This window comes from Acromyrmex echinatior, chromosome 14 (genome assembly GCF_024713525.1).
Source record: "Acromyrmex echinatior isolate Ae372 chromosome 14, ASM2471352v2, whole genome shotgun sequence".
NCBI classification, from domain to species: Eukaryota; Metazoa; Arthropoda; class Insecta; order Hymenoptera; family Formicidae; genus Acromyrmex; species Acromyrmex echinatior.
Window position 1 is genome coordinate 1,215,001 of NC_141865.1, and position 24,694 is coordinate 1,239,694.

Sequence of the window (24,694 nt, forward strand, 5' to 3'; positions counted from 1 at the left end):
TGATTAAGTATTCCAGCTGATTGCTACAGGAAGATTACAGTCCATTAAACAGTAAACAATAAATAGGGATAAAAAGACAAACCTGAAATAATTTAGCTGACAATTTTAATCCTTCGTCGCTGTCTAAGGATTGCGTAGCTGCCACTGAACTTTGTAAAGCAGCAATGTTGAAGAGCACACATACTTTTTCATATGCCAATGTACTGATCGCTATGTAAAATAGTATTACAAGTTGTATCACATTATTATTGATGTATCATAGATTTAATTCGATTTATATCTTATCTTATCTATAAGTCTAATATGTATTCTTAATCTAAAGATAGCTCATAACAGACATCAATATGTCTAATCTTTTTAGCTCTTCTTTCGCATTGTTCAGCTTTTCTCTTTTTTTTTCCAATGAAAGAAAAAAAAAGTACATAATGAAAAAAAAAAAAGAAAAAAGTACACGTAAGAAGTTTAGCTAAATTCTTCAGAAAAGGACAGATGTAATTGTTTCAAATTATTTTTAAATGGTTCATCATAAAATCAAGACAGAGAGACATGAGACAATAATTAAATTTTTTTACTACTTACTCAAACTAAGTTTTCCTCCAAAAATTGTACGGTCAAAGGCGTCTTTCCACTTGAATGGTATTTGCAATTCATGTGCAGGAATTTTTCCTTCCAGAGCGCATAATTGATCGTAATAGCTACAAATAAAATCAAATTTAGGTGGTGATGTTCTTCAATTGTACATGAACATTTTTTCTTTCGATACAATTCCATCTCTTTTAATCAGCTCTATACCAAGATTTAAATTTTATTCGAGCCCATTAGCAATGGAACATACGATAACAAATCCATTAATCTTTTTCTTCTTACATTAAGCTTCTGGTCTGTATTATTTCTATTTCACATGTTCGTGATGTTCATACTGATTTCAATTGCCACAAGCATATGGGACCTAAAGTTTTAATGCTTGTTTCGAATGGCGAATTTTTCGAGAGATGTTTTTAGGAGCAAGTATACTCTCGGAAAGTTGCCGACTTTTTCCGAGAAAAGATACAAGCATAAATATTTTGGTTCCTATCAGGACCTAGGACCTCTGGCATGATAAACCAGTAGGCTGTCTGCCATGCCATGTTCGCGCGCACAATTCATTATGCTTCTTAAATCTTATTCATGAAAATCTTAAGATTTTAAATTTCTAAATTTTTTAAATAATTTCATCACCTTACGTTCAAGATTATCTTAAGAATAAAATTTATTTGGCGCTACAAATGTTTCGAAGTATTTGATTGACCAATAAAACAAAGAATTATATTAATAGATCAATAAAAAAATGCTTTGAATTATTTACAGCATCAATATTCTTAAGATAATCTTGAATGTAAAGCATCGTCTACAATAAACAGTAGCAGTAGAAGTTGTAAACAGTGTAGACATGTCGGGAGTAAGCTGGTTTTACAGCCCAGCTAGAAATGATTGATTGATCAACATCAAATCGATGCTGATTCAACGTCGCTCGACTTCAAATTGATGTTAATTCAACATTGATCGACGTTAATTTAATATTGATCAATCACTTGTAGCTGGGATGTAATAGAATGTAGAGTAAAGGCCGATGCACAATATATTGAATGTTAGGAACAGGAATAAATATTAAAATTTCAATCTATCAGATACCAGTTACATCGGAATGCACGATAGGCTGAAATCTTAATATTTATTCCTATTCCTAATATTTCCTTCATTGTGCGCAGGGCTTAAGTCCATAACGAAATGGTTGAAATCTATTTCGCTTATGGACTTATTCTTACATCCCTAGCTACAAATGATTGATCGATCAATATCGAATTAACGTCGGTCGACGTTGAATCAACATCAATTTGACATTGATCGATCAACCATTTCTGACTGGGTCAGAAAATCAGCTTACTCTCTATGTATCTACAACCTTACTGTTCATTGTAGACAATGCTTTAGATTTCCGACTAGTCTCATTGCAAAATCAGTATTACGGACTTTTTACAATAAGTCAGTAAGAGTTCTTGCAATACCGTTTATCCAGATACGGTAAACACTAAGGTCAAGTTATCTTCTTCTTAACAATTAATTAAGAAATCGATAACATGACTTTAGCGTTCACTGTATCTGAATTCACGTTATTGCAAAAAACTCCCTATTGCCTAAACTTAAGTCTTAAGCTATAAGAATAAAATTGACCAATCATAATTGATTGTTCTTTTTACATTCGACTTGGTTAATTTCTTATGACTTAAGACTTAAAACTTAAATAATAGTTTATTGTAGAAAGCCTATTAGGACTAGGAAAAGAGGTAAACCAAGAGCTACATTGGTGAAACAAATATGAAGATCCAACTTAAGATAAATTTTAATTGAAGATCAAACTGCAAATATTGCCCTTCGGAAAAAAAGGAAAAAAGGGAAGATGCATGATCTTTTCGTTATCTGTGTACAGTGTGAAGATAAATCGGCCAAGATGGAATGTCGCTTATCACCAGTTCTCACTGACGTGGTGATTCGAACTGCATTTGGAAACATGTCCCTGTATCAACTTATCTTTGTTTATCCAACTTAACATGTATCAACTTATCTTTGTTCACCCAACTTAACATTGGGCTAAATAATAAGGATAAGACAATATACAAGTAGTGCAAAAATGGTGAAATCATACAGTTTTATTCGAGAGGTTCTTCTTGAGGATCCCCTGTTTATATTTCCGACCCAACATAAAGGGTCACAGTACCAATTCGAGAGGTCATAACATCCGTCATACGGCTGTCATACACTAATCACGCACTAATCGAAATAATAATTGAAAAGGATGATTCATACCTGTAGATAACCTGCAAGGAGCTCTCATACTTCTCAAAGGCGCGCCACAGAGCGTTGTTTCGTAACTTGCCGAACTCCGCGACAGCCTCTGTGTAATCCTTGCCTGTACCGCTGTATGTCGATTGGATGACATTAGTGAGCGGTTTCACCACGTCGACGTCCGAAGGCTTTTTTAAAGGGATCGCAATCAGCTCCGCCATGTTTGACATATGAGCTGACATCCGTTTTGACTTCTGGCATGATGTAAGAAGACAAGGCTGACAAGGGTATATTACCGTGGTGGGAATATTGGTCTAGTTTACATCGCATACTTGATACACATACTAACTAGTAACTTTCTGTTGAATTATTTTAATTTCAGCAATATATTTAAAGAATGATATACTAAATTGATACAATATACATCATAATGATTAATTAATACACATATCATGTATATCTTTCAACGTATCGCCGAAATTAAGATCATTCAATAGAAAGTTACTAGTTAGTGCCCGTACCAAATGCACGACTAAAATACATAGGCCATTAAGGCTGTGATCAAAGTCTCGCTACAAATGCTTTGAAGCATTTGCTGGACCAATTAGAAGAAAGAATTTTACAAACTGATCAGTTAAAAACGCTTCAAAGCGTTTGCAGCATCGCCGTTGACCGTATTCTCAGTCGATAGTACAGTTAGAAATTAAAATTGACCAATCACCTTCGAGTTCTTGCAGTGGAATAAGAGGGGAATATTCAATCTATGGCCTAGTTTTCACCGAAGGTTTAAATCAGATCAGAATGTAAGAACTGACAATCAAGTATTCCTCTGTTACAATCGAACGACAGGAGAATGCTCGATTGTAATTGGTTGGTTCTTACATTCTAATCCGGTGGAAACTAGGCCTGTGATTAATTAATTCTTATACATTACGACATACGGTTATGGTTAATATAAACACTCCCTTAGATCTACGTAATCTGACGAAAATAGAAATAGTAAACTTACCCATAAAGCGAATTTCATCCGATTGAAATTACTGATGCGCTATAAACGCAATTTTGTATCACGCCGACGTAGTTACATATTCGTTACGTCATATTATAATTTATTTTTTTACGCCAAATAAATTTTTCTAAAATAATACGAGAGAAGCAATGGCTGCGTTCGTCAGAGAAAGCAGCTTTGCAACTGTTGTAAAATTCTTAAATATGATTGGTTTATACATTTAGATCCAGTAAGGAACTAAGGGCAAGGCCAATCATATTAAAGAATTTTACAACAGTTGCAAAGCTGCTTTCTCTGCTAAACGCAGCCAATTTTATATAACTTATGCTCCAAAATCATGCAATTTTTACACTGAAAAAAAAAAAAAGATTGGCTGCTACAACAATTTAAATGGTAATATATAATAACATTTTTTATTAGGTGCAGCAGCATTTTTTATAAAAAAAGTATATTAAATAATGTTTAAAAAATAGTACATTTAAGAAAAAAAATGTGTTTTACAATAATACGTATGCAAATAAATATAATATCTATACATATAGTGCATGGTTAGAATAACTAAAATCATTTAGGATGGTTCTAAAATTTGGGATGCTTTACCACTCAAAATATATCTGCATGATTTGGATAAAATATTAAAACTACGTGTATCTTTTTATGAAATAAACAATATTTAGTCTGCAAACATAATGAAATAAAAAGTTGATTTATTATACAATTTGTTTTTATGAAAATTCGATATTTTGTTACTTTAACATTAAATACCTTTGCAAAACGACCGATAACTTATTATTATTTGTGACTATTATAATTTTCGTAATTTTTTAAATTATTATAATCTCTTTTTTTAAGAAAAATCTATGATATAAACGCCTCCTGTCACTAGATTATATATATTAAACATTTTCAACATTTTTTTTCCTCTCTTATTTGCTCTTATTTCATTGACACTTTACCCTAGAATTTTGCACACATCAAGTTCGACTTACTTGAATAAATTAAATAAAGCCTTTCAGAGCCGACACATTAGTGTATAAATATATACAGCGTCTGTCAAAAGTTCCGGGCCAGCTGAATATCTCGGAAAATATGCATTTCTGAGAAAAATATTTTAAACAAAAATTATAGAGTTAAAAAAATCTATTTAATCTGATCTTATCAGATTATCTATTTAATTACCAGATCATATCTTATTTGACCTTGAGTGGCGTCGCCAAAAGCTTTGAAAAGCTTTTGATATCAGTTATTAGATTCTGAAATAAAAAATAGGATGTCTAATATAAAAATTGATGTGACCCTGACATTGCCGACGCCACCCAAGGTCAAACTGATAAGATCATTAAATAGATTTTTTAACCCTATAATTTTTGTTTAAAACATTTTTCTCAGAAATGCATACTTTTCGAGATAATCAGCTGGAACTTTTGGCGGACACTGTATATTTTACTTAAATATTAAAACATATAAACGTTTCGATTCTGCTTTGAATCCTGTTCAATATGAAACTGTGTAATTACCAATTTTTCATAATAACATTTCAGCATTTTTCACTGACAATCTATTTTGATTATCAGCGTAAACAATGAATTGTGCAAGAAGCTCAGCTGAAAACAATAGAATTCTGCGTCAATGATGCAACTTTCTATATAAAATTTCAACCGAATATACTGCTAATATTCGGCTATCCAACTGGATAATAAAAAAAAAGTATTGAATTGCGAATATATTTTCCGAATATCCGATCTATCCCTACATATTACTGTTATACAGTTATTGCACATATATGAAGACATCAACAAAATACTATTAAAAATCGACATTCTTATAGAAGTTAACATGGCCATCAAAGGGGCTCGGAGAAAGCCTGATCGCATTTGAAGAGTTCATTTACATTATCAATTATTTTATCTGTTACGAAGATATAAATAATGAGAATTTTATCTTATTTAATCATTATTTTATTAAAAATATACAAATCTATAAAATTTCTAATGATAAAATAGTGTAAAATCCTCATTAATTTATCTCTTTAGAACAGCCAAAACAGTTAATAAGATAAACTATTCTTCTATTATCATTGAGCTTCCGGAGTCCCTTTAATAATCATGAAAAATTACCTATGGTGGTCCTTATAAAAATAGCCTCGATATTATTTTTGTCTTAGATTATTTTCATTTGAGTAATACAGCATTAAAATTACCATGTATAGAATAATTAGCATGTATAAAATGTGTGTGTGTTTGCGTACGCGCGCGTATTACAAATACCGAACTATGAATATCTCTTTATATTTAAGAATTGATGAAAATAAATACATGTTTATAATTTACAATTGTCAAATTACAACTATACTTACATTCATAAATTATTTTAACCGCATTTTTTAAATGAACATTTAATGAATTTATTGAACATTTTAAAAACATCATTTTACGTCACTTTAGCTTATGGTAAATGTAATCGAATTTGTTTATTAAAGACAGACGATAACGAAGCTTTAATTCGTATAAATGACAAATATTATTGCAAATGTAATAGTTTTACAGTTTTATATTATACTCTGTTCAAGGAGAGAATAACCTTAGATCGGATGAAAATTTATCCGTTTCGCACAAGTCTTCGCTGCCTCTTCACAGTAAGTACTGCAACTTGCTAATATCTTATATCAGCGGATGTCATCAGAGCATTAGATTACTTGAAGTTCATTTATTGCGTTACAGTTATTTATTCTAAAAATAATATTGTTAAATAATATTCTAAAAATAATATTGTTAAATAATATTCTAAAAATAATATTGTCAGAGCAATCCATTGTGTTAGTTTTTCTATAAATTCATAGATTCTTACATAATATGATGGTAGAAGAATTGGACATTGAAGTGACGGATTAGAAGACATCTTCTAATCCGTTAATGTCTTCTTCAATGAAAAATAAATGAGGCTAAGTAAATAACGATGAATGATAAATTAATAATTCGTTCGTAACTCGAAAATTTTAAATTTAAAGCTGGGCTCTCTGGCTGTGCGAAATTTTTAATGTAATCTCATATTCAAACCTCAAAAAGACATTTCAAAAATTATTTTACACGTTTACATGACACATTGGACAGAAGTCTTCTTGCCACAACTATTCTCGATTGTGACAATCGTTATATATTTTCAGAGTTGGGAACGTTACCTTAAAAATGTAATGTGTTATCTCAGCAAAGAGAATGGACTAAAATGGATTGAAATTTTTTTCTATCCGAATGCGTATTTTAAAAATAGCGAATACTTTTTTTTGAATTTAATTGTGGATTCAATTGGATTCAATTGGATGCAATTGAATTGAAAAACTGCATTTCCTATTCAAAATTTTGAATTGAACAATATTCAAATTGTGTGTTTTTATATAGAAAAAGCTAATATTATTTTTAGATTGAAAGGCATAGAGATATGCAATTCCATGCAATTCCTATAAATGAATAAAAATGCATTCAGAATTGAAAAGCATTCATTTTAACATTCGTGAAATCAATATTTCTGAAAATCTGAATCTATTTCAATTCATTTCAATCCATTCTCGTTTGCTGGGATCATAGTAATTACTTTTTGTTAAAAATAATTAGTTACTTAGTCAAAGTTTTAAAAAGTAATGCGTTACCGTTACTTGAAAAAGTAACGAATCATTACTTTTTCGTTACTTTTCGGGAAATTGTTGAGTTTAGTTCGCTCACACATGTTGATAAAATCAACGACGTTAATAAAATTAGGCTCATTCGACGCGTTTTTGCACAAAAAAACGATCGAATCTGGCAGAAACAATCGAGCTAAATTCAACAATTATCGAATTTAAATTAAATATTGTTAAATAATATTAAGAATTTTTATTTTGAACCGCATATGTGAGAAATACAATCAATACTAGAAAAATATCTATTAGACAATGTCTATTAGGTCGAAGCTGAATCTTCATTGCTTTAAATAATTCAATCTTGAACTATTAATATACACTATATATGTACTTGCATATATACTATATTGTATTGTTTAAATATTGTTTTTAAACTTTAATTATTAAAGTTCAACTTATTTCTCATCTTTTCTAGAATTGAAAAGAAGTAATGAATAAGTTGAATCCCACGGTTAAGAGTTGACAGTCAGTTGTGAAACTGGGTCTAAGCATATATTTTAAGATTCACTTTCAGTACTAAAAATCCGTAGTATATAATGTGAATTAACAGATTTTCAAAATTGAGAGTAATTACCGGAATGCAGTCAAAAGTATAAAATATAAAATATTTTTTAAGAAATATAGAAATGAGAAAATAAATATTTTAGAATTATATTTATTGCAAATAGTAATCTTTTATTATATATAATACAATATTAAATTGTAAATATATATTTGTATACTTACACAAGCATTTAAAATAATGTTAATATTTCGCTCATTTGTTATAACAATGACACAACTTTGGTAACTAGAAGTACACTTCTAGGGATACAAAAGCGAAACATCTTTCAGCGCTAGCAATATTGAAATATAATCCAATTCGATCAATAAAAATTAAAGTAACGATAAAAGTAGCGACTGAATCGTTATCACTATTGCAAAAATGTAATGACGTTACCATTACTGTTAAAGATAGAAAAAAGTAACGTTACCGAAAAATGTAACGGCGTTATAAGTAACGTGTTATTTCCCAACTCTGATTATTTCATCCGGTCAATTTTCTAAGCCCAAGGTCTGGAAGTATCATATACACGTATACAGTAGTGGATACATCCTCATTTTGCCGCTTCCTATTTCTTTCATTGAACAGAGTATAGAATTAATTACACATTTTGACTCGTTTATTGGTAACTTTTCGAATTATACTCCTATATATTATCCTAAAAATACATCCATTTATAACAATTTAGAAATTAAGTGCTATCGTCTCTTTATTCAAAAGCTTATTTTTACTGTCTGTCTTCATCAGTCTTATTCTCATTATTATATCAATGCCATTTGATGTATTGTTTGTAAATCGCTTGTTGCAAAATATAAGGTCAAATCTTGTTCACTCAATTTTGAGTGAGCTTGAGATTGCAAAGAACACTGAACACACAGTTCGATCATTAGGTCTCATAGTAACGCAAAATAAAAACATTACACTTGAACGAATTGCTCGTCGTCGGTATCCCCTCCATTGCTAATTCTTTCTAAAGAATTATGTAATATTATTTTTTCGTAATTACTGTCCATTTTTTTCTTATTTTTTACCTTCTCGTAACCATCCGCATTTGCATTTAACAACAAATTATTCACTTGCTCATATGGTGGTTCCTCACTCTGCCCGACACTCATGTATTTCACACTTTCATAATTCGGATCGGTGTGATTCACAGACTCATAATTTGGATCCGTATCACTGTCACCAGGCCGACAAACGGACGCATAGTTCGGCTCATTCGTATCATGTGGCATGCTTTCGTAATTTGGCTCCGAATCTATTTCGTGATCTCGCTGTTGCAATCGCACCTTCTCATAACCAGGATCGTCGCTGCTAGCGTTACTTACTTGTCTGCGCTTAAACGGTGTCGAATATATATCCGTATTATTTTTCATAGATATCGAATTGTTTTCATTTTCTTGCAAAGACTGCGGACGTAATATATCATAGTTTGAATTAAATGAATTCATAACGATTCTTGTAACAGAGTTTCTTTGACTGTTAGAATTAACGGCTTCGTATTCGTGATCAGATTCTAAATGTAACGAGATCACATCCGCATCATCTTTAGGCACTTTTAAAGGAGCGCCCTTGTTACTTTCTGCGTAAAAATTGCTTGTAGTAGAACTGCTATTAGTTGAACAATGAACAAAATCGGATTCCTTTTTCTGTATTTCCACAGATTCGTGGCTGCACCATGATGCTCGGCTGATTTCTATAAGACTTAATTTTCTACAAGCATTCGTTTCAGAATGTAAAACATTATTAAAGCTTGGATGAGCATCATTTTGCTGCTCCTCTATTTCCTTTTTCTTCTTCATCACCTTCGCGTACATATCCTCGAGTGATTTACCCGCCGATAATGAAGACTTCGATTTATCGTCATTTTTGTTTTTTTTGTCAATAGATGCGTACGCCTCCGCGGTTGCTTCTGGTGGCGGTGGTAAAGGAGAATTTGCTTGACGTTTTTCAGGTTTAGGAGATCCGAGATTGATAATGGAGCTATTGGCACTTGACGATGACGCTAGAAATAAGAAAAAAGACAGTTATATTATAGCTAGATTAATATTTCAAACTGTTTCCGTCACTTAAAATAATTAATTTATGATCTCAAAATAAACAAAATTTTTCTGTGAAAGTTTGATTGCAAACACTTTGTTTAAGAAATATTAACTTCTTAAGGTGGTAGGGGCGGCACTAAGTTATTCTAATATCCAATAGAAAAATTTGTTCTAGGGGTCAGTATGTACGTTTTCCTTACAAAAGAATGGAAATGTGACAAATGAAAATTGTGTGTGTGTGTGTGTGTGTGTGTGTGTGTGTGTGTGTGTGTGTGTGTGTGTACACAAAAATTTTTTACTTTTCACCAAACACAAGTCGGACGCTAGGCATGAGAGAGCGTGCCACTCTTTCGTTAATTTTTGATTCACTTCACAGTATTTACACGCAAAAACGATTCGCGATGGTGCAACAGGAGTGATTTGTTACAGGTGGGAAGAACGTTGGAGGACGAGAGAAATAGGCTGAAAGAACTGCACAGAGATTAATAAGAAAAATAAAATAACAAATGTACTCTGTAAACATCGAGTTATGATATTGATCAACTGTATGTTGAATTTGTAGACCCAGTTCTTCAAGGCTCGGCATCCGCAACAGAATAAAAGATAGAGTCGACTGTACTCGCATCAAACAATCGTGCTAAATTTGATATGATCGGAGTTCTCAAAATTATTATACAATAAAGATGAATATCTCACATAAAATCGCGCTAGGAATCAAGTATATTGATCGATAGATAAGACTCACAATAACAAGAAGTTACCCGGACAGCTCACATTGGTGCGACATAAAACGAATTTCTACGCGATGGCTCTATGATTATTTCTACGTCACAACTAGTAGAAATTTCGACTCGCAAACATACAGAAAAAAATGACACGGCTGTGGCAAGGGGCGAGTGCGAAGTTCGCTTAAACTTCCTACATTCGGCAACTAATATTTCGCTCAAAAATAGCATCAGATGACACGTGACTGACGAACTTCAGTACTATGCAGCAAGCTAAATATTGATCATTCGAAAGTTCAAGAATCTTTAACTTGCGATCCATCCCGATGCAGAAACCTCGTGATCGGTGGCTTAAAAATCTTTAACGACGATCGTTTCATCGATATGACCTCAGTTCTCTCAGATATTGTGATCCTTCGGAAACCTTCGATTCACTCCTTAATCTTCGATCTGTGCCTTGGGGGATGTGTCATCTTACAGAAAGCTCAATCACAAGTGCAGAGTGCCGACCGGGATTTTTCCGCAGATCCACGCAGACTGTTGGGCCCTCCACTAGTCAGGGCTAGGGCCATTTTCTGCGTCAATTGACCCTTATCGCTCACGCGAAATCAGCCCCTCTACTTTTGTACAATTGGTCGAAGCAATGTGCATTACTGTCCACGATTATCTTTTCATTCCTTATAATTCTGGTTCTCAGTCGGAAGAAAATATATTACGTACATACAGCTTCTTCCTCCTATAATTAGTGTGCGATAAACGGCAAGGCTCTAAACGGCAGCATAATAAAAAAAAACAAATACGAAATCATACGACCTGCGTGTACCGGGTTTCCGGATGAGACTCTCAACATGGTATTATCTTGGTTACATATGACATGGTCGTATCTTCTTTCTTCTCGACATAATGAATCTTCCTTCTTCTGATGATGAGACGACAAAAATACAAAGGAAATAGCGCAACCACCGAACACGGTCCGTTATTGGTATAAAATTTATACATGGAATTAGACTAAAAAGTGTATATAATCAAGTGTTTACAATCAAACAATTAAAGAAGCAAATAATTAGCGCACGCTCGCATGCGTGCTTGCTCTCCGAATCGGGAGAATGCAAGATCCTCGCGTAGGAGGTCCGCGACAATGACGGATAAAAATTGTCACGTACAAGCATTATAAGTTTTTGTGAATCATTGAAGAAGCACATTCTGTACGATCGCAGAGATCGAGCACGGGGGTATAGCTTAAGATGGATAAGCTTGGGAGTATCATGAAATTAATTGCAGAATTCAGAAGGAATGTTTTCTTTTATCAAAATTTTGTCATATGATCCTCTCATATGGAATACGGTGTTATCAGTAATAGATTTTAGCAAAACAAATTGAATTAATTAATTTTATTTTTCTGAAATTTCACTGAAAAATGTTCCAAAATGAAGAACAATTTCGAAATTTCAGTAAAATTCAACGAAATTTCAGCTGAATTTTTCTATTAGGGATTAAATATAAAAGATGGAAAAATGTTTTATACAAAAGTTGCTCAGTTACTAGGAAAAAAGAAAGTAGTGAGTTTGATTGATCTAGAGAAGATGTCCTTAAAGTCAGGTCAAGATTATCTAATTTTTTAAATGAAAACCCCAATTTTTTATTTCATATTCACATAACTGACGTCAAAACCTTTTCAAAACACTATAATAAAATATTTTTCCTTTGAGTACTTTACAAGTTATGAAGTTTGAAAGTTAATACATCAACTGGAAACGTTCCATGTTTGATCGTGTTAATATTGATTATCCGCCAATTGTTATAACCGGTATCATGTTAAATGGAAACGTCTATTTTTTACTCTAGAAATAAAAAGAGCCGAAAATTCTACGTTTAGATAGGCTATCATGAAGTCAAATTCAGTTCAGGGATCTCATTACAAGGTCAACTTGACTTTTTAGATTTCAAACTTTAATTAATTTAAATAAAATAAAAAGAGCATTTAAATGCTTGAACTTATTAGGATTCGTATTTCTTAATTGTTGTAAGTTTTTACTCACTGGTTCAATGTGAACTGAAACTTTTGGGTTATGAACTTTTATATTATATTTGAACTGTCAATATATTATTTTTAATGGTATAACATCGCGCTTGGCTCATTTTCCCGTTGTTGCTTTTTAAAATGTTTAATTCTGAGCTTTGAGATACTTGTTTTGAATATATGTGAATTATTAGAAATAAATTTATAAATCTAAAAGAAATTTTGGTATGCGACAAATTGTATATGTATGTACGTGTCATATTGGTGTATAGTGATATGATATCAATGTCTCGTAAATCGTATGTTTGCATTGTATAAATCATGAGTGTAAATCACATTTAATCGGTAAAACTATTTCGTTGAGTTTGGCTGTCACGCCAGTATCCCTTTAACTTTTTAAAATTGTCTTGTATTTTAAAATTGTGACAAGATAAACTATTTTAGAAATGTAATTGCATAATTGCATATATTAAATAATTACTTTTGCTTTTGGATCTAAAAAAAATTGTGTTAAATTACAGTGAGTGCAAAAAGTATTCGTACAAGGAAAATTTTTATTTAAAAAGTTTTATTTGTAAAAAATAAATATTAATTAGCAATTATATGTAGTAAATACGTTCTGTTTTAATATAAACGAACAAGTATATCTTCCTGATTTTAGAATTTCTCGACTGTACAAATACCTTTGTGCATCCAAATAATACCATTTTTAATTTTCGCTTATTTTTAATATTGTATTTTATTTAATTATTACACATCTTTTAGTACAATAATTTTGAGAACTATACAGTCTATTTCATTCTTTATGAATAAATTGCTAATCCCAGTAAGAAATGATAGTTAATTAAACATTAAATTGAAATGATGAAATTGGTGTTGACATCATCGTATCGATGTTTATTCGATATCAATTCAATGAATAATTTCTCGTTGGATGTTTATTTTCTAAAAATAAAGCTTTTGCTATATTTTCCCTGTACGAACACTTTTTGTACTTACGATACATAATTATCGCGCCATGTCTTAACGCCGAGACACTACCGTGTCTCCAGACTACAAAAGAAGTTATTACCTTGCCTAGAATGGGCATGTGCAACATGACGTAAACTATCGACACTTGGTGGTTGAGGTGCAGAATGTGTTTCTTCTGTGCGCGGAGGCTGACAAAATACTATTTGTTCATGTTGTACTTGCACTTCTGATGTCATTGGCTGAATTTGTGCATATGTTTCGCTGCCACTGGTATATATTTTATCCTGTTCATCAATTGCAGCATACATTTCGTCTATGGAATGTCAGATTATATGAAGTTTATGTATTATAATTATCATAGCTTACTTCTGAAGCTTATTTACCAGAATCATCAGAAACAGTAGCATAATGGGGATCAGTGATTGGTCGAATAGATTGATTTTGTCTGTAAGTTGTCTTACTTTGTGCTATTATATTGGCTAATGGTTCCCTTACGCTTATGCTTGTATATCCTTCTATTATAGAAAAATAACATGCAATTCATTAGAAATTATTCATCATACAATAAATGAAAAGTTGAAAGAAAGAATAATGCAAATACTCGAATCTTGCGAGTCTCCACTGAAGTGTTGTTGCAGATTATTATGTTGGGGATGCAGTGGCTGTGGCAGTAGCATTAAGAGAGGCGGTGTCATGTAGGGTAAATCTTGATTAGCTTGAACACTACCAGAGATAGCATTAGCAGCCTGGATATCATAATGTATCTCAGAATTAAGAAGTGAATTGTGAGATGAAGATCGTCGAGTTCTCGGTGGCGCGATTGGATTTTCATTCGATTGATCCATTGATGTTGATGGTTTTTCAGTATTCGTAATTTGATTAACATTATTTCTGTAAATTATGAGAAACAAATATTACATATTTTCTGAAACAAATAAGACAAAAGTATACGGGATGCTATATAGAATAATATAAAACATAGAAGTATAAATAATTAATACCTATTTATTTGACTAGCCTCAGTCTTCTGAACATTTTGAAGTTGGGCGTAAGGATGTTCAACTAAAATAAATTAAAATATTATTAAATAATTAAAAGATAGAAAAATTGATGATTATTCGGATTAGCAGACACCGCGTCATCGATGACCTTGATTTCGACCTATGTTGTCAAGGTCACGACTCTGAGTAACCTTCAAAAAGTTTTAGGTGACGGTCACTGTTTGTTATTAACAAATTCAAAAATTATGTCTTGTTTCTGTTATATACTGACATACGACTGTCCACACGAAGCGAGTTCTATCCCACTTCCCTCTTGCTTTGGGGCGTAGGACTTTCCAAGCAAAGCGATTCCAACCTCCCCCTAGGAATAAGACTTCCTACGCGAAATGAGATTGATCTCACTTCCTCCCTCCCCTTCCCCCTTCTAAAAACATACGACTTTCCACGCAAAGCGAGATTCAATTCATCTCTCCACCTGTTTAGGGGCGATCGACTTTCCACGCGAAGCGAAGTCTTATCTCTCCTTCCCTTCCTCTGTCAAGGTGCGACCGACTTTCTCTTAAGCCCAATGTCCACGATGTTAGAAATCGGTCCAAGTTCTCGGACAGAGAAAGAATTAACAAATCACATTTAAACAATTTGGTCACAAGACCAATGCGATTGGTCAATTCTTTCTTCATCCGAGATGTCGGACCGATTTTTAGTATCGTGGACATCAGGCTTTAGACAAGAGGACAGAAGTGGAGTGGACCTCGCTTCGCGTGGAAAGTACATCCCATGGCAGAAAGGATATAGAATAATTTTTAATATTCTAAAAAATAAATGGTAAAAATAAGATATTATTGTTTAAACGTTATTTGTAATAACTTTTGAACGAATAGTGACTGTTACCTAAAAACTTTTGAAGGTCATTCAGAATCATGATCCTGACAACGTATGTCAAAGTCATCGGCGCGGTATCCATTAATCCGAATAATTATCGAAATATTTAATAATAATTCACCTACGATTGTCAGAAACAGGAGATGCAAATCTTGTATATTGGTGAGACGTATCTTGTGGCAAGGTACACCCTTGCAAGATAACTTCTTGTGGTTCCCTTTCAAACATTTGTTCTTGAGCTAAAAGATAAAGTTAGTGAAAATAGAATAATACTATAGATAAAAATAAAATAATAAAATAAAATGTTTTTATCTTTTATAATTTTAATTATTTGCATTACTTTTAATTTCATGTTACCTGCATCTTGGACTGTAGCATACAATTCTGAATGGTCCCCCATAATTTCAGTAGTGTCATAAATATCTTGAGGCTCTGAATCTACCATGTTCTCATGTTCTCTGCTCTTATCTTTTGGAATATCTGGAAGACTTCTGTTGGCACTTGTAGTCCTATGCAAATAAAATATTCCATTTATACATGTATATAGGGTGGAGCATTTTAATTTCCTCAGATGGATATCCCGGAAAAGATAAAGTTAATAAAGAAAGTTATTCAGTTTAATTAGTTTTGAAAAAGTAACGGTTAAAAGTTACAGTAATCTACTTTCTATTAATTAAAATGAGTATCATTTGTTCAGAAAATTTGATATTCGTTACAAGAATGGAGTCGAAGTCTGCTATAAACAGTTCCAAAAATAGATTCAAATGACATTCTTTCGTAATTTTTATACTTCTTGGGATTTTTCTTCTTTTGTTGATATCGATTTTAAGATTATATATTATGTGAATATAAGATTTTATCTATTGATATTTCTACAAACGCATTATACAATAACGTTGTGCGACAAATTTTCGTTTTTATAATATTTTTTACTTTTACATGATACAAAAAACGCAAGCTGTCAGATAAGACAGTTCTTTGAACAATCTGCTATCAATTTCATATCTTAATTAGCAAAAATTAGTAGCTCTTTATATAGAGTTATGTACTATTGTTAATATTCAATTAAAACTCATTCAAATATAATAATGTCGCACAACGTTATTGTACAATGTGTTTGTAGAAATATCAGTAAATAAAATCTTATATTCACATATGTAATCCTAAAATCGATATTAACAAAAGAAGTGATAAGTCAGTTTTCGCGTTTTTAAGAGTACGTTCAGAGTTTTGCATAAAACGCATGATGCATCATTTGTCCTTGTTGTTCATCAAATAATAAAGAAGGGTAAAATGATACAATTTACGCTTCATGCTTAACTCGAAACGCATCCCAAGTCTTTACGTTATACCGCCTCTGAGCGCGCCAACTGTAGACGATATGATTCACTAATTTTAAACACTTATAATTCAAAAATTATTATAGTCTCAACATTTTGATGTTAAAATTTTCGTCTCAAAATGATCTCAGAAATCTTCCCTTAAGCGTTGTTCAGGTATTTACGGGACATCTTGCATATATACACACAATAAAAATTTCAATATTACAAAATTCATATGGATTTCTGTTATAATTTTTTAAATAAAATCTTAGTGGACATTATTTCTGTTGTTTGTTTTAAATTACAGGAAAAGAATAGAAAAGAAGAAAAAAGTGGTCGATTGATAAATTGATAAATTGAGCACATTATATTGGCGATGAAGTGTTGGTGATGCTGTAAACTTGTACATCAATAGCTCTTTAATTAAGAGACCGACAATTATTTACATCACTAGTGTGACGAAAAACAAAAGCAAGTATTGTTTTTATTATTTACAAGAATTAAAATATCAGTTATATCACAGTGATTGCATTCAGTAAAAAAGCAGCTATGCAACTAATGTATTCTTTAACCCTAGTTGTACATACTGGGTCACAGAAACCCCAATGCAATTTGCAAAATCGAGATTTTTTTGTGTTTTTAAACTTTGTTTTTCTTTGAACCTATATATCCGAAGCTCCTTAATTCTATCGACTTTTATACATTATGTAAAAGTTGTTAATCAATTTTCCATCGATTGAAAAAAAAAATTAATTAAAATATATCCATATTTTTATGAAAATTAACGGTAACAAATATGGATAAGATCTCAGAGATCCGAGTATGTATATCAAGGATAGAAAAAAAGTGTGTATAACTAGGATTAATATCCTTGACTTATACTTTTGGATCCAAGAAGAGCAAGAGAGACAATTATATTAAGAATCTTTCAACGGTTGCAAAGTTGTTTTTTCTGCTGAACGCAGTCATTGTTAAATTATTTCTTTTTATTTACTTTGTTTCGGAAAATAATCGAGAGAAATAATTGTTTCAAAATTAATATGAAGTTTCATATTAATTAGTGATTTAATAGTGTTAGAATTTAAATGACTTGTAAAATTAATATGTTATAAATTTTAAAGAAACGCATTGTGAAGAAAGATTAAAGTGGCATACTAAAAATATAATGTTTAGATTATTTATTATTAAAAAATTATTACATATACAATTAAAAATTTAGATGTTGATATAAGTTTCTGTTTATTGTTATATTTTTATAATTATTATCTTAGTAGACATTTATTTTCAAAATATTTCTAAATATCAGTTATATTACATTGCTACATTATTTTGCTTATTTTACACTGTTTATATTATCGTTTTCAAAAATATTCGAGAGAAAAAAATGTTTCACGTGAAGTGTCGTACTAATTAATAATTTAGTAGTGTTAGAAATTAAAGACTTGTAAAATTAATTTGTTGGTTTAAGATTTTCGGAACACATCGAAAAGAAAATTCAAAATTAAAATTGCAAACTGAAAATATATTATTAATTATTAAAAAATTATTTTTCATGTATAATAATACAAATAAAAATTTCGATATTATAAAATTCGTACGTATTTCTGTTATAATTTTTGTAAATATCTTAGTGAATATTATTTTTGTTGCTTGTTATCTTAAATTACAGGTAACGAAAAGAATAGAAGAAAAAGGAGAACAAAGGTGACCAATTAGATATCTTCTGCTTAATCCATATTTAAATGATTGCACTGATATTAGTGATGAGGTATTTTGTGCTTGTTGTATTATGGACTTGTTCATCAATAGCTTTTGTTTATAGGCTCCACAATTATTCCCATCGCTATGCTAATGTGACGAAGAGCAAGAGAGAGATATTGTTTTATTATTATTTACAAGATTTTTAGAATAGCGGTTATATTACAGTGGCTGCATTCAGTAGAAAACTATGCAACTGTTGTATTCTTTAATTAATATCATTGACTTATACATTCGGATCCAAGAAAACCTAAGGGCAAAAGCCAATCATATTAAGAATTTTACAACGATTGCAAAAATGCATTTTTTTCTTGAATGCAGATAATTGTTAAGTTATTTTGTTTATTTTTGAAAAATATTCGAGAGAAACAATTTCAAAATTAATATGTCATAATAATCAATGATTTAGTAGAATTTAAAAAGAATGAAAAAAAGAATCATTTTAATACTGGGAAGTCAGCAAAAAAAGAGGATCTTTTTAACATTTTTGATAAAATAAACCATTTTCGTCTACCATTATCTACTAATGAAATAAAACAATTTTGCAATGCACGAATTCAAATTTGTTTTTTTTTTGCTCGGAAATAACTCACCTTATCAAAAATATTAAAAGAGATCTTTTTCAGTTAATTTATCCCATTTATCATAAAAAATTTCAAACTTAAGAAAAATCAGTGATATTTTTATCGTAAAAAAAATCCTTATCCTTGGGTTTGCCCTTGATTGAATAAAAATAATGTATAGTCTGAAAAGATGAGGCTTTATGCCCTTTAAACATGTACAAAGTTTCATCAAAATATTATAGATTGAATGATTTTCAAAATTTTTGGAAAAAATGAAATTTTTTAATTCTGATTATATTTAAAAAAAATAAGCCGTTTTGGACATATGATCATATGAAGTTTTCGTTTTAAATTTGTGAGGAATCACCTTTAAAATCTTTTAGTATACTTAAGACACACTCTATACATATACTGACAATGAGTAACTATGAGTTGGTAAAACTAATGGCTATTATTTTGTAATAAGTATATTAAACGAAATTAAATAAATATTACTATTATAAAATTAGTATTATAAAATTTATTTTATATTATTTCATTAATATCATAGAAAATAAAATCTTTCTTGTGAGCATACAGAAAAAGTGCAAGGCTGGGTAATTCAGGGTTGGCAAAATTCCACATTTTTTGGATAAAATTTATATCAGTGGTAAAAACCGGTATTTTCTGGTTATTTAAAAAAACCAGCTCGAAATCTTTCTATTAAAAACAATAAAATAAATAAAATTATCAATATTCTATTTGCAGGCAGTTTAAAGTGCTCTAGTTTATGATTTCTATGAGCAAGAATCTATGCATAAAAAATAAATAAAAAAAACTAAAGTAATTATTACACATTCAGTTTATTATTTGTCAATGAAGCAATCAGTAAGGCGCAGACGTGCACGATCCCATGTTCGCATGACCGCGAAGCACTGCTGCATGCGAGATGAGTGCATCATATCAATTATGTGTGTTTTATTTAAGTTTTCTAATTTCATTTACATTCAAAATAAAATTCGCAATAAATTAGGAATCAATACTAATAAATTAGATTTTTTGTTACAAGATGTTAAATGGTAAATGTGAACCCGATCTCTGTTGTCTGAAATACATAATACCTATAAAAATTCTTTAGTGTGATTAGTCACTTGATCTATTATTGAGAGCGTAATAAAGAGGATCTATTGCCATAAGATGTAAACATAGAAAAAATGCAACGGTTGTCACAACAGAAAATAATGATAATTTTCGCCCATCAATATTTTGATTGTGATAACCGTAAGATGGCATATCTTAAGCCATCTATTAAGATATGCCATTTTACGATTATCACAATCATACTATAGACACTATAGTTCTTATTAAAAAATGTATTGATGGGCGATTTTTGATTGTGGTAACCGTAGCCAGTTTTTTCGTAAAGGCATCGAAATATTAAAAAGGATGTAATTTATTTAAAAATATATAAACAAGAAAATGAGACAAATTTGATGATTTAGCTTCTTAAGTATTAAACGAAATCTTTTATCATGAATAAATAACGGCACTAATTTATTTTCGCTATAATCAATATAACAAGTGGATATAGTCGCACAGTTATTTCTAAAAAATGCCCACACACATAAAATAAAATATTGTAAGTACAATATATGCAATGGGATTGCATATAAAATATATAAATATGTTATAGTATCACATATTAGTCAATTTTATAGTTTTTACCACAAATTTATTCCAATGGATAAACTCCGGATCAATAAAATCCGTAATCCATTGTGGTTTTTTTCCACCCATTTTTTTCCTGCCCTGTCGGATACGTATTTGAAAAAAGTACATTTGAAAAACAATATTCGTAAGACAATTGTATTTTGTACTTTATAGCAATTAAGCATATATTTTGTATTCCAATATTAATAATGAAAGATGGAAAGTATTTTGCATTTTGTATTTCAAACTACTTACTAAGTAATTTGACAATTAATCTTTGAAAAATACAAAAAAAATTAAATTTTAAACATACAAAAATCAATTTTTAGTACAAAATGATACATTTATGTGATCCACTAAAGTACAAAATACATTTGTATTGCAAATACATAATGTGTTTTAAACAAAAGTATTTTAAATACATTTCAAGGCCCAGCTCTGAAAAAGTACACATGTATAAATTCATAAAATAAATATATACAAAAGGACTAATAATATTGTACATTAAAATGATTCAGTGATGTTTACGAAATGACGATCATCTGAATTTGCCAATAATCACAGAGCTTTTGAAAATTTCTAGATACACTTTTGAATATTAATTATTATAACCAAGTCTTTGAAGATAAATTGTTTTAGAAAAATAGCCATTCATGTCGAAATCTTTTAAATTCTAAATACGTATTATGAAACCATTCAAGTTTCAGCTTTTATACAATATTTATTTTTAAAAATTTATAAATATATATATATATATATATCTTTCGTATTATTTTTATGCTAATAAAAATAATGGATTTCTTCTACAGAGATATCCATATTTTTTTCCTTTATTTCATTCTATCCACTTATTTTATAAAATAATAGCTATTCAGTTTCAGTAACTTTCTTATTACTATATATAGGACGAATCAGAATAGTTGAACCAGTTTTTTACCCTATGAGAAAATTATCGACTAAGGTCCGGTTGCAACATTACTTTGATTTTAAATGAGGGGTAAAGCTTTCTCCATCTCTTCCTTTTTTTGGATTTAAAGAGAAAAACTAAGAGTTTTAAGCCTCGTTTAAAATTAAAGTACGTTGGTGCAATCGGGTCTTAGAGATATAGATCAGAGTCCTTATTCTCGAAAAGTATCGCATACGAAAAACTAGGGCAATGCTATAGTATACGTAATACATATTATAGTATATCCCTAGTTTTTCGTATTTTTGAAGAATAGGGGCCCGGATATATGGATACATTGTGCGAATTGCTGTTCTGGGTGCACCGAGAAAAATGCGCATGTGTGTGTGTGTGTGTGTGTGTGTGTGTGTGTGTGTGTATTTAATATCTTCGTATAATAAAAATAAAATCTTGTAACAATTTTCACAACTTAATATTAAACGTGTCTGTTTTCGCGCTCATACTAGCAGTTCGAACGATGTTATTCACGCATCTAATCTGTATCATTGAATCGATAATTAGATTAGTTGATAATTTTCTTATAAAATAAAAAAACTTTTCTCATGGGATTCAACTATTCTGATTCACCCTTAAATATAACATAATAAAATGAATGCCTATTATCAAATTAATATATTTATATATTACATTTACATAATATAGCATTATAATTTTTGTCTTTTACAGAGATATTAATGATGCACAGTCAATTAAATTAATACTTTATTATCATATTCTATTATTAGAAAAAGTAATGTATAACACTAAATTAAATAAGAACTTTTAAACAAATTACAACAAGCACATACAAATATGTAAAAAATTGCAGTGACAACTAAATGCTGATATATGAATAGCTTATGTTATTTATATGCTGATAAGAGAAAACGATATTAATTACATTTTAATAAAATAAAATTGTGCAGCAAATAATATGTAGTCTTTGTTTTATCGCAATCAATGAATTATTTAAAACAAAACTGGGATTTAGTTGCACATTTCAGCTTGGTCATTTGATTCCTGCCCCTTACTTCACCAACCTGCGTGCAGCTTAAATGTCGATCGGTAAAAGGTAGGAACCAAGCTGAAAATGGGCCAAAATGTTCAACTTTAAAAAGTTGTAATTCATACAAAAAAATATATAAAATTAAAAAATTGAGCAACTTTAATAATTTTGTGTTCACTTTTGATTTAAAATTACTTCTTGAACAAGGATAAGCACATAATATAATATGTAAATATCTGGAGACACAACAGTGTTTTGATTAATAGTAAGAGTGCTTGAACATTCTTATTTTTTGTATTTACTAAGAAAAATTTCATGTAACCAATTTATTTTTAAGGTAGAAACCTTTTTCCATCGTTGATATCCTGCTCAACAACCTGGCATACATCCAATGTCAGAATTCTGTCGAAATTGTCTGTTTCAGAATTATTCAGTGTTACTGTACCAGCGAGGTCCAGAAATTCATTCCTGTTATAATATGATTATAATTGTACAACAAATATAAAGTTAATTTAAATTAACTTAGAAATTACGTTTCAAAAGAAATAGTTACAATGATTAATCTTTTTTTTTTAAAGTATGAATTTATAAATTATCAACTCAATAAAAGTGTAGTGTTAATTTATTAAACATTATACCAAAGAAATAGTTTGTATAATATTTACATTTGCCTAATTATTAATGTTTACATGTTAATAACTTAAATTACTAGAAATATAATTTATCATAACAAATCATGATTAATAACAAATCCTTAGTATACTCACTTATTCTCATTTCGTCGACAACTGCAGATACAAGTAGCAACAAGACCGAGAAATGATAGCAGAGCACCAACTGAAACAACCCAGTAGCACCAGGCATCTTCTTCAAAGAAAGGTAGTATCATATTACAAATTTCCTACAGAGCACGGTCTCGTGTTCTAAAAACGTCCGAAATCAAGAACGATATTGTCAGTCCATAACGTGTGACATAACCTTAATGATATGGAACACACCCAGAATCACTACTGTCCACACTGTCTATTGCACTAATTTGACTTTTTACAGTAATGTTTGTCATTCGTATAATCAATATTTATTCTTTTCAAGTTGCACTTTTTTTAAGAACTCTTAAAAAAATCTATCTCTTTTTTATTAATTAGGAATGTCTAATCTAAAATAAAAATTTTAATACAAAATATTTCAACTTTGCACATTTATGTGTTACTATTTTCATAATAAATGTGCAAATCAAAAGTTGAAAAGTTTTGTATTGAAATTAAAACTATATTTTCCAGCTGTTTTTTTATAGTTTTATATATCTTTTTATATGTAACAATGTCTTACTGTAAGAACATTCTTATAAGATAGCATTATATAGCGCAGTTAAGACAGAAATTCACAAGTTAATTAGGAAAATTACGTCCGCAGATCGTAATAATATTCAATATATTGTAAGATATATGAATTTTTCATTATTGCATTACCTCGTTATCATTTTTTACAAATTTCATAATAGCAGCTAAAACCCTTTACCGTCCTTTCAATTACATTCGATTTTTATCAAATTTAAACAGACAAAGAACGTTGATTATGCCACTTGAAAATAATTAGATCTAAAATACCAAACGCCTCTCTTTACGTTCACCTCTCTTGCGCAGAACTACGTTTCGCAAACTTAACCCCACATCATTCGGGAGCATCAACAGAGAGATTCCTAGATTATAAAGGCAATTTTTC

At 30.3% G+C, this 24,694-nt stretch overlaps 2 protein-coding genes across 7 annotated transcripts in view; both read right to left on the bottom strand.

Annotated features, from left to right (window-relative positions):
- The window catches only part of ALiX (programmed cell death 6-interacting protein-like protein AliX), an 8,271-nt gene extending 5,167 nt beyond the window's left edge, over positions 1 to 3,104 (bottom strand). Inside the window, exons 1-4 of the mRNA XM_011053684.2 lie at positions 2,845 to 3,104; positions 580 to 695; positions 83 to 210; positions 1 to 23 (exon numbers count right to left, since the gene is read on the bottom strand). The exon at positions 1 to 23 is cut by the window's left edge and continues 256 nt beyond it. Coding sequence (XP_011051986.2) covers positions 1 to 23; positions 83 to 210; positions 580 to 695; positions 2,845 to 3,065 — 488 coding nt within the window. The 5' untranslated portion in view covers positions 3,066 to 3,104. The remainder of the gene's footprint in view (positions 24 to 82; positions 211 to 579; positions 696 to 2,844) is intronic.
- A 2,877-nt stretch (positions 3,105 to 5,981) lies between these two features.
- On the bottom strand, positions 5,982 to 24,694 carry LOC105144651 (hypothetical protein). 6 transcript variants are annotated; one of them, XM_087413449.1, is made up of 11 exons: positions 24,442 to 24,693; positions 23,971 to 24,128; positions 23,740 to 23,895; positions 23,318 to 23,440; positions 16,049 to 16,200; positions 15,817 to 15,930; positions 14,810 to 14,870; positions 14,410 to 14,699; positions 14,192 to 14,323; positions 13,909 to 14,121; positions 5,982 to 10,054 (listed from the first exon to the last, which is right to left on the bottom strand). In XM_087413449.1, exons 3-11 carry the CDS (start codon positions 23,859 to 23,861, stop codon positions 8,967 to 8,969), a joined length of 2,295 nt encoding a protein of 764 aa, XP_087269575.1. In that variant the 5' UTR covers positions 23,862 to 23,895; positions 23,971 to 24,128; positions 24,442 to 24,693; the 3' UTR covers positions 5,982 to 8,966. The 6 variants fall into 6 exon arrangements, with proteins under 6 accessions (XP_087269575.1, XP_087269577.1, XP_087269574.1 ...); XM_087413451.1 differs by having other exon boundaries at positions 14,192 to 14,320; positions 23,740 to 24,128; positions 24,442 to 24,694; XM_087413448.1 differs by having other exon boundaries at positions 23,740 to 24,095.

What these genes read in the sequence shown, in the direction of transcription:
- LOC105144651 (XM_087413448.1), bottom strand. Translation starts at nt 23,861, where the DNA reads ATGATACTACCTTTCTTTGAAGAAGATGCCTGGTGCTACTGGGTTGTT. An exon ending in TGCTACAGTCCAAGATGCAG is followed by an intron (nt 15,931 to 16,048) that starts GTAACATGAAAT and finishes TTTATCTTTTAG; the next exon opens with CTCAAGAACAAATGTTTGAA. An exon ending in ACATGCCCATTCTAGGCAAG is followed by an intron (nt 10,055 to 13,908) that starts GTAATAACTTCT and finishes TCTTATTTCTAG; the next exon opens with CGTCATCGTCAAGTGCCAAT.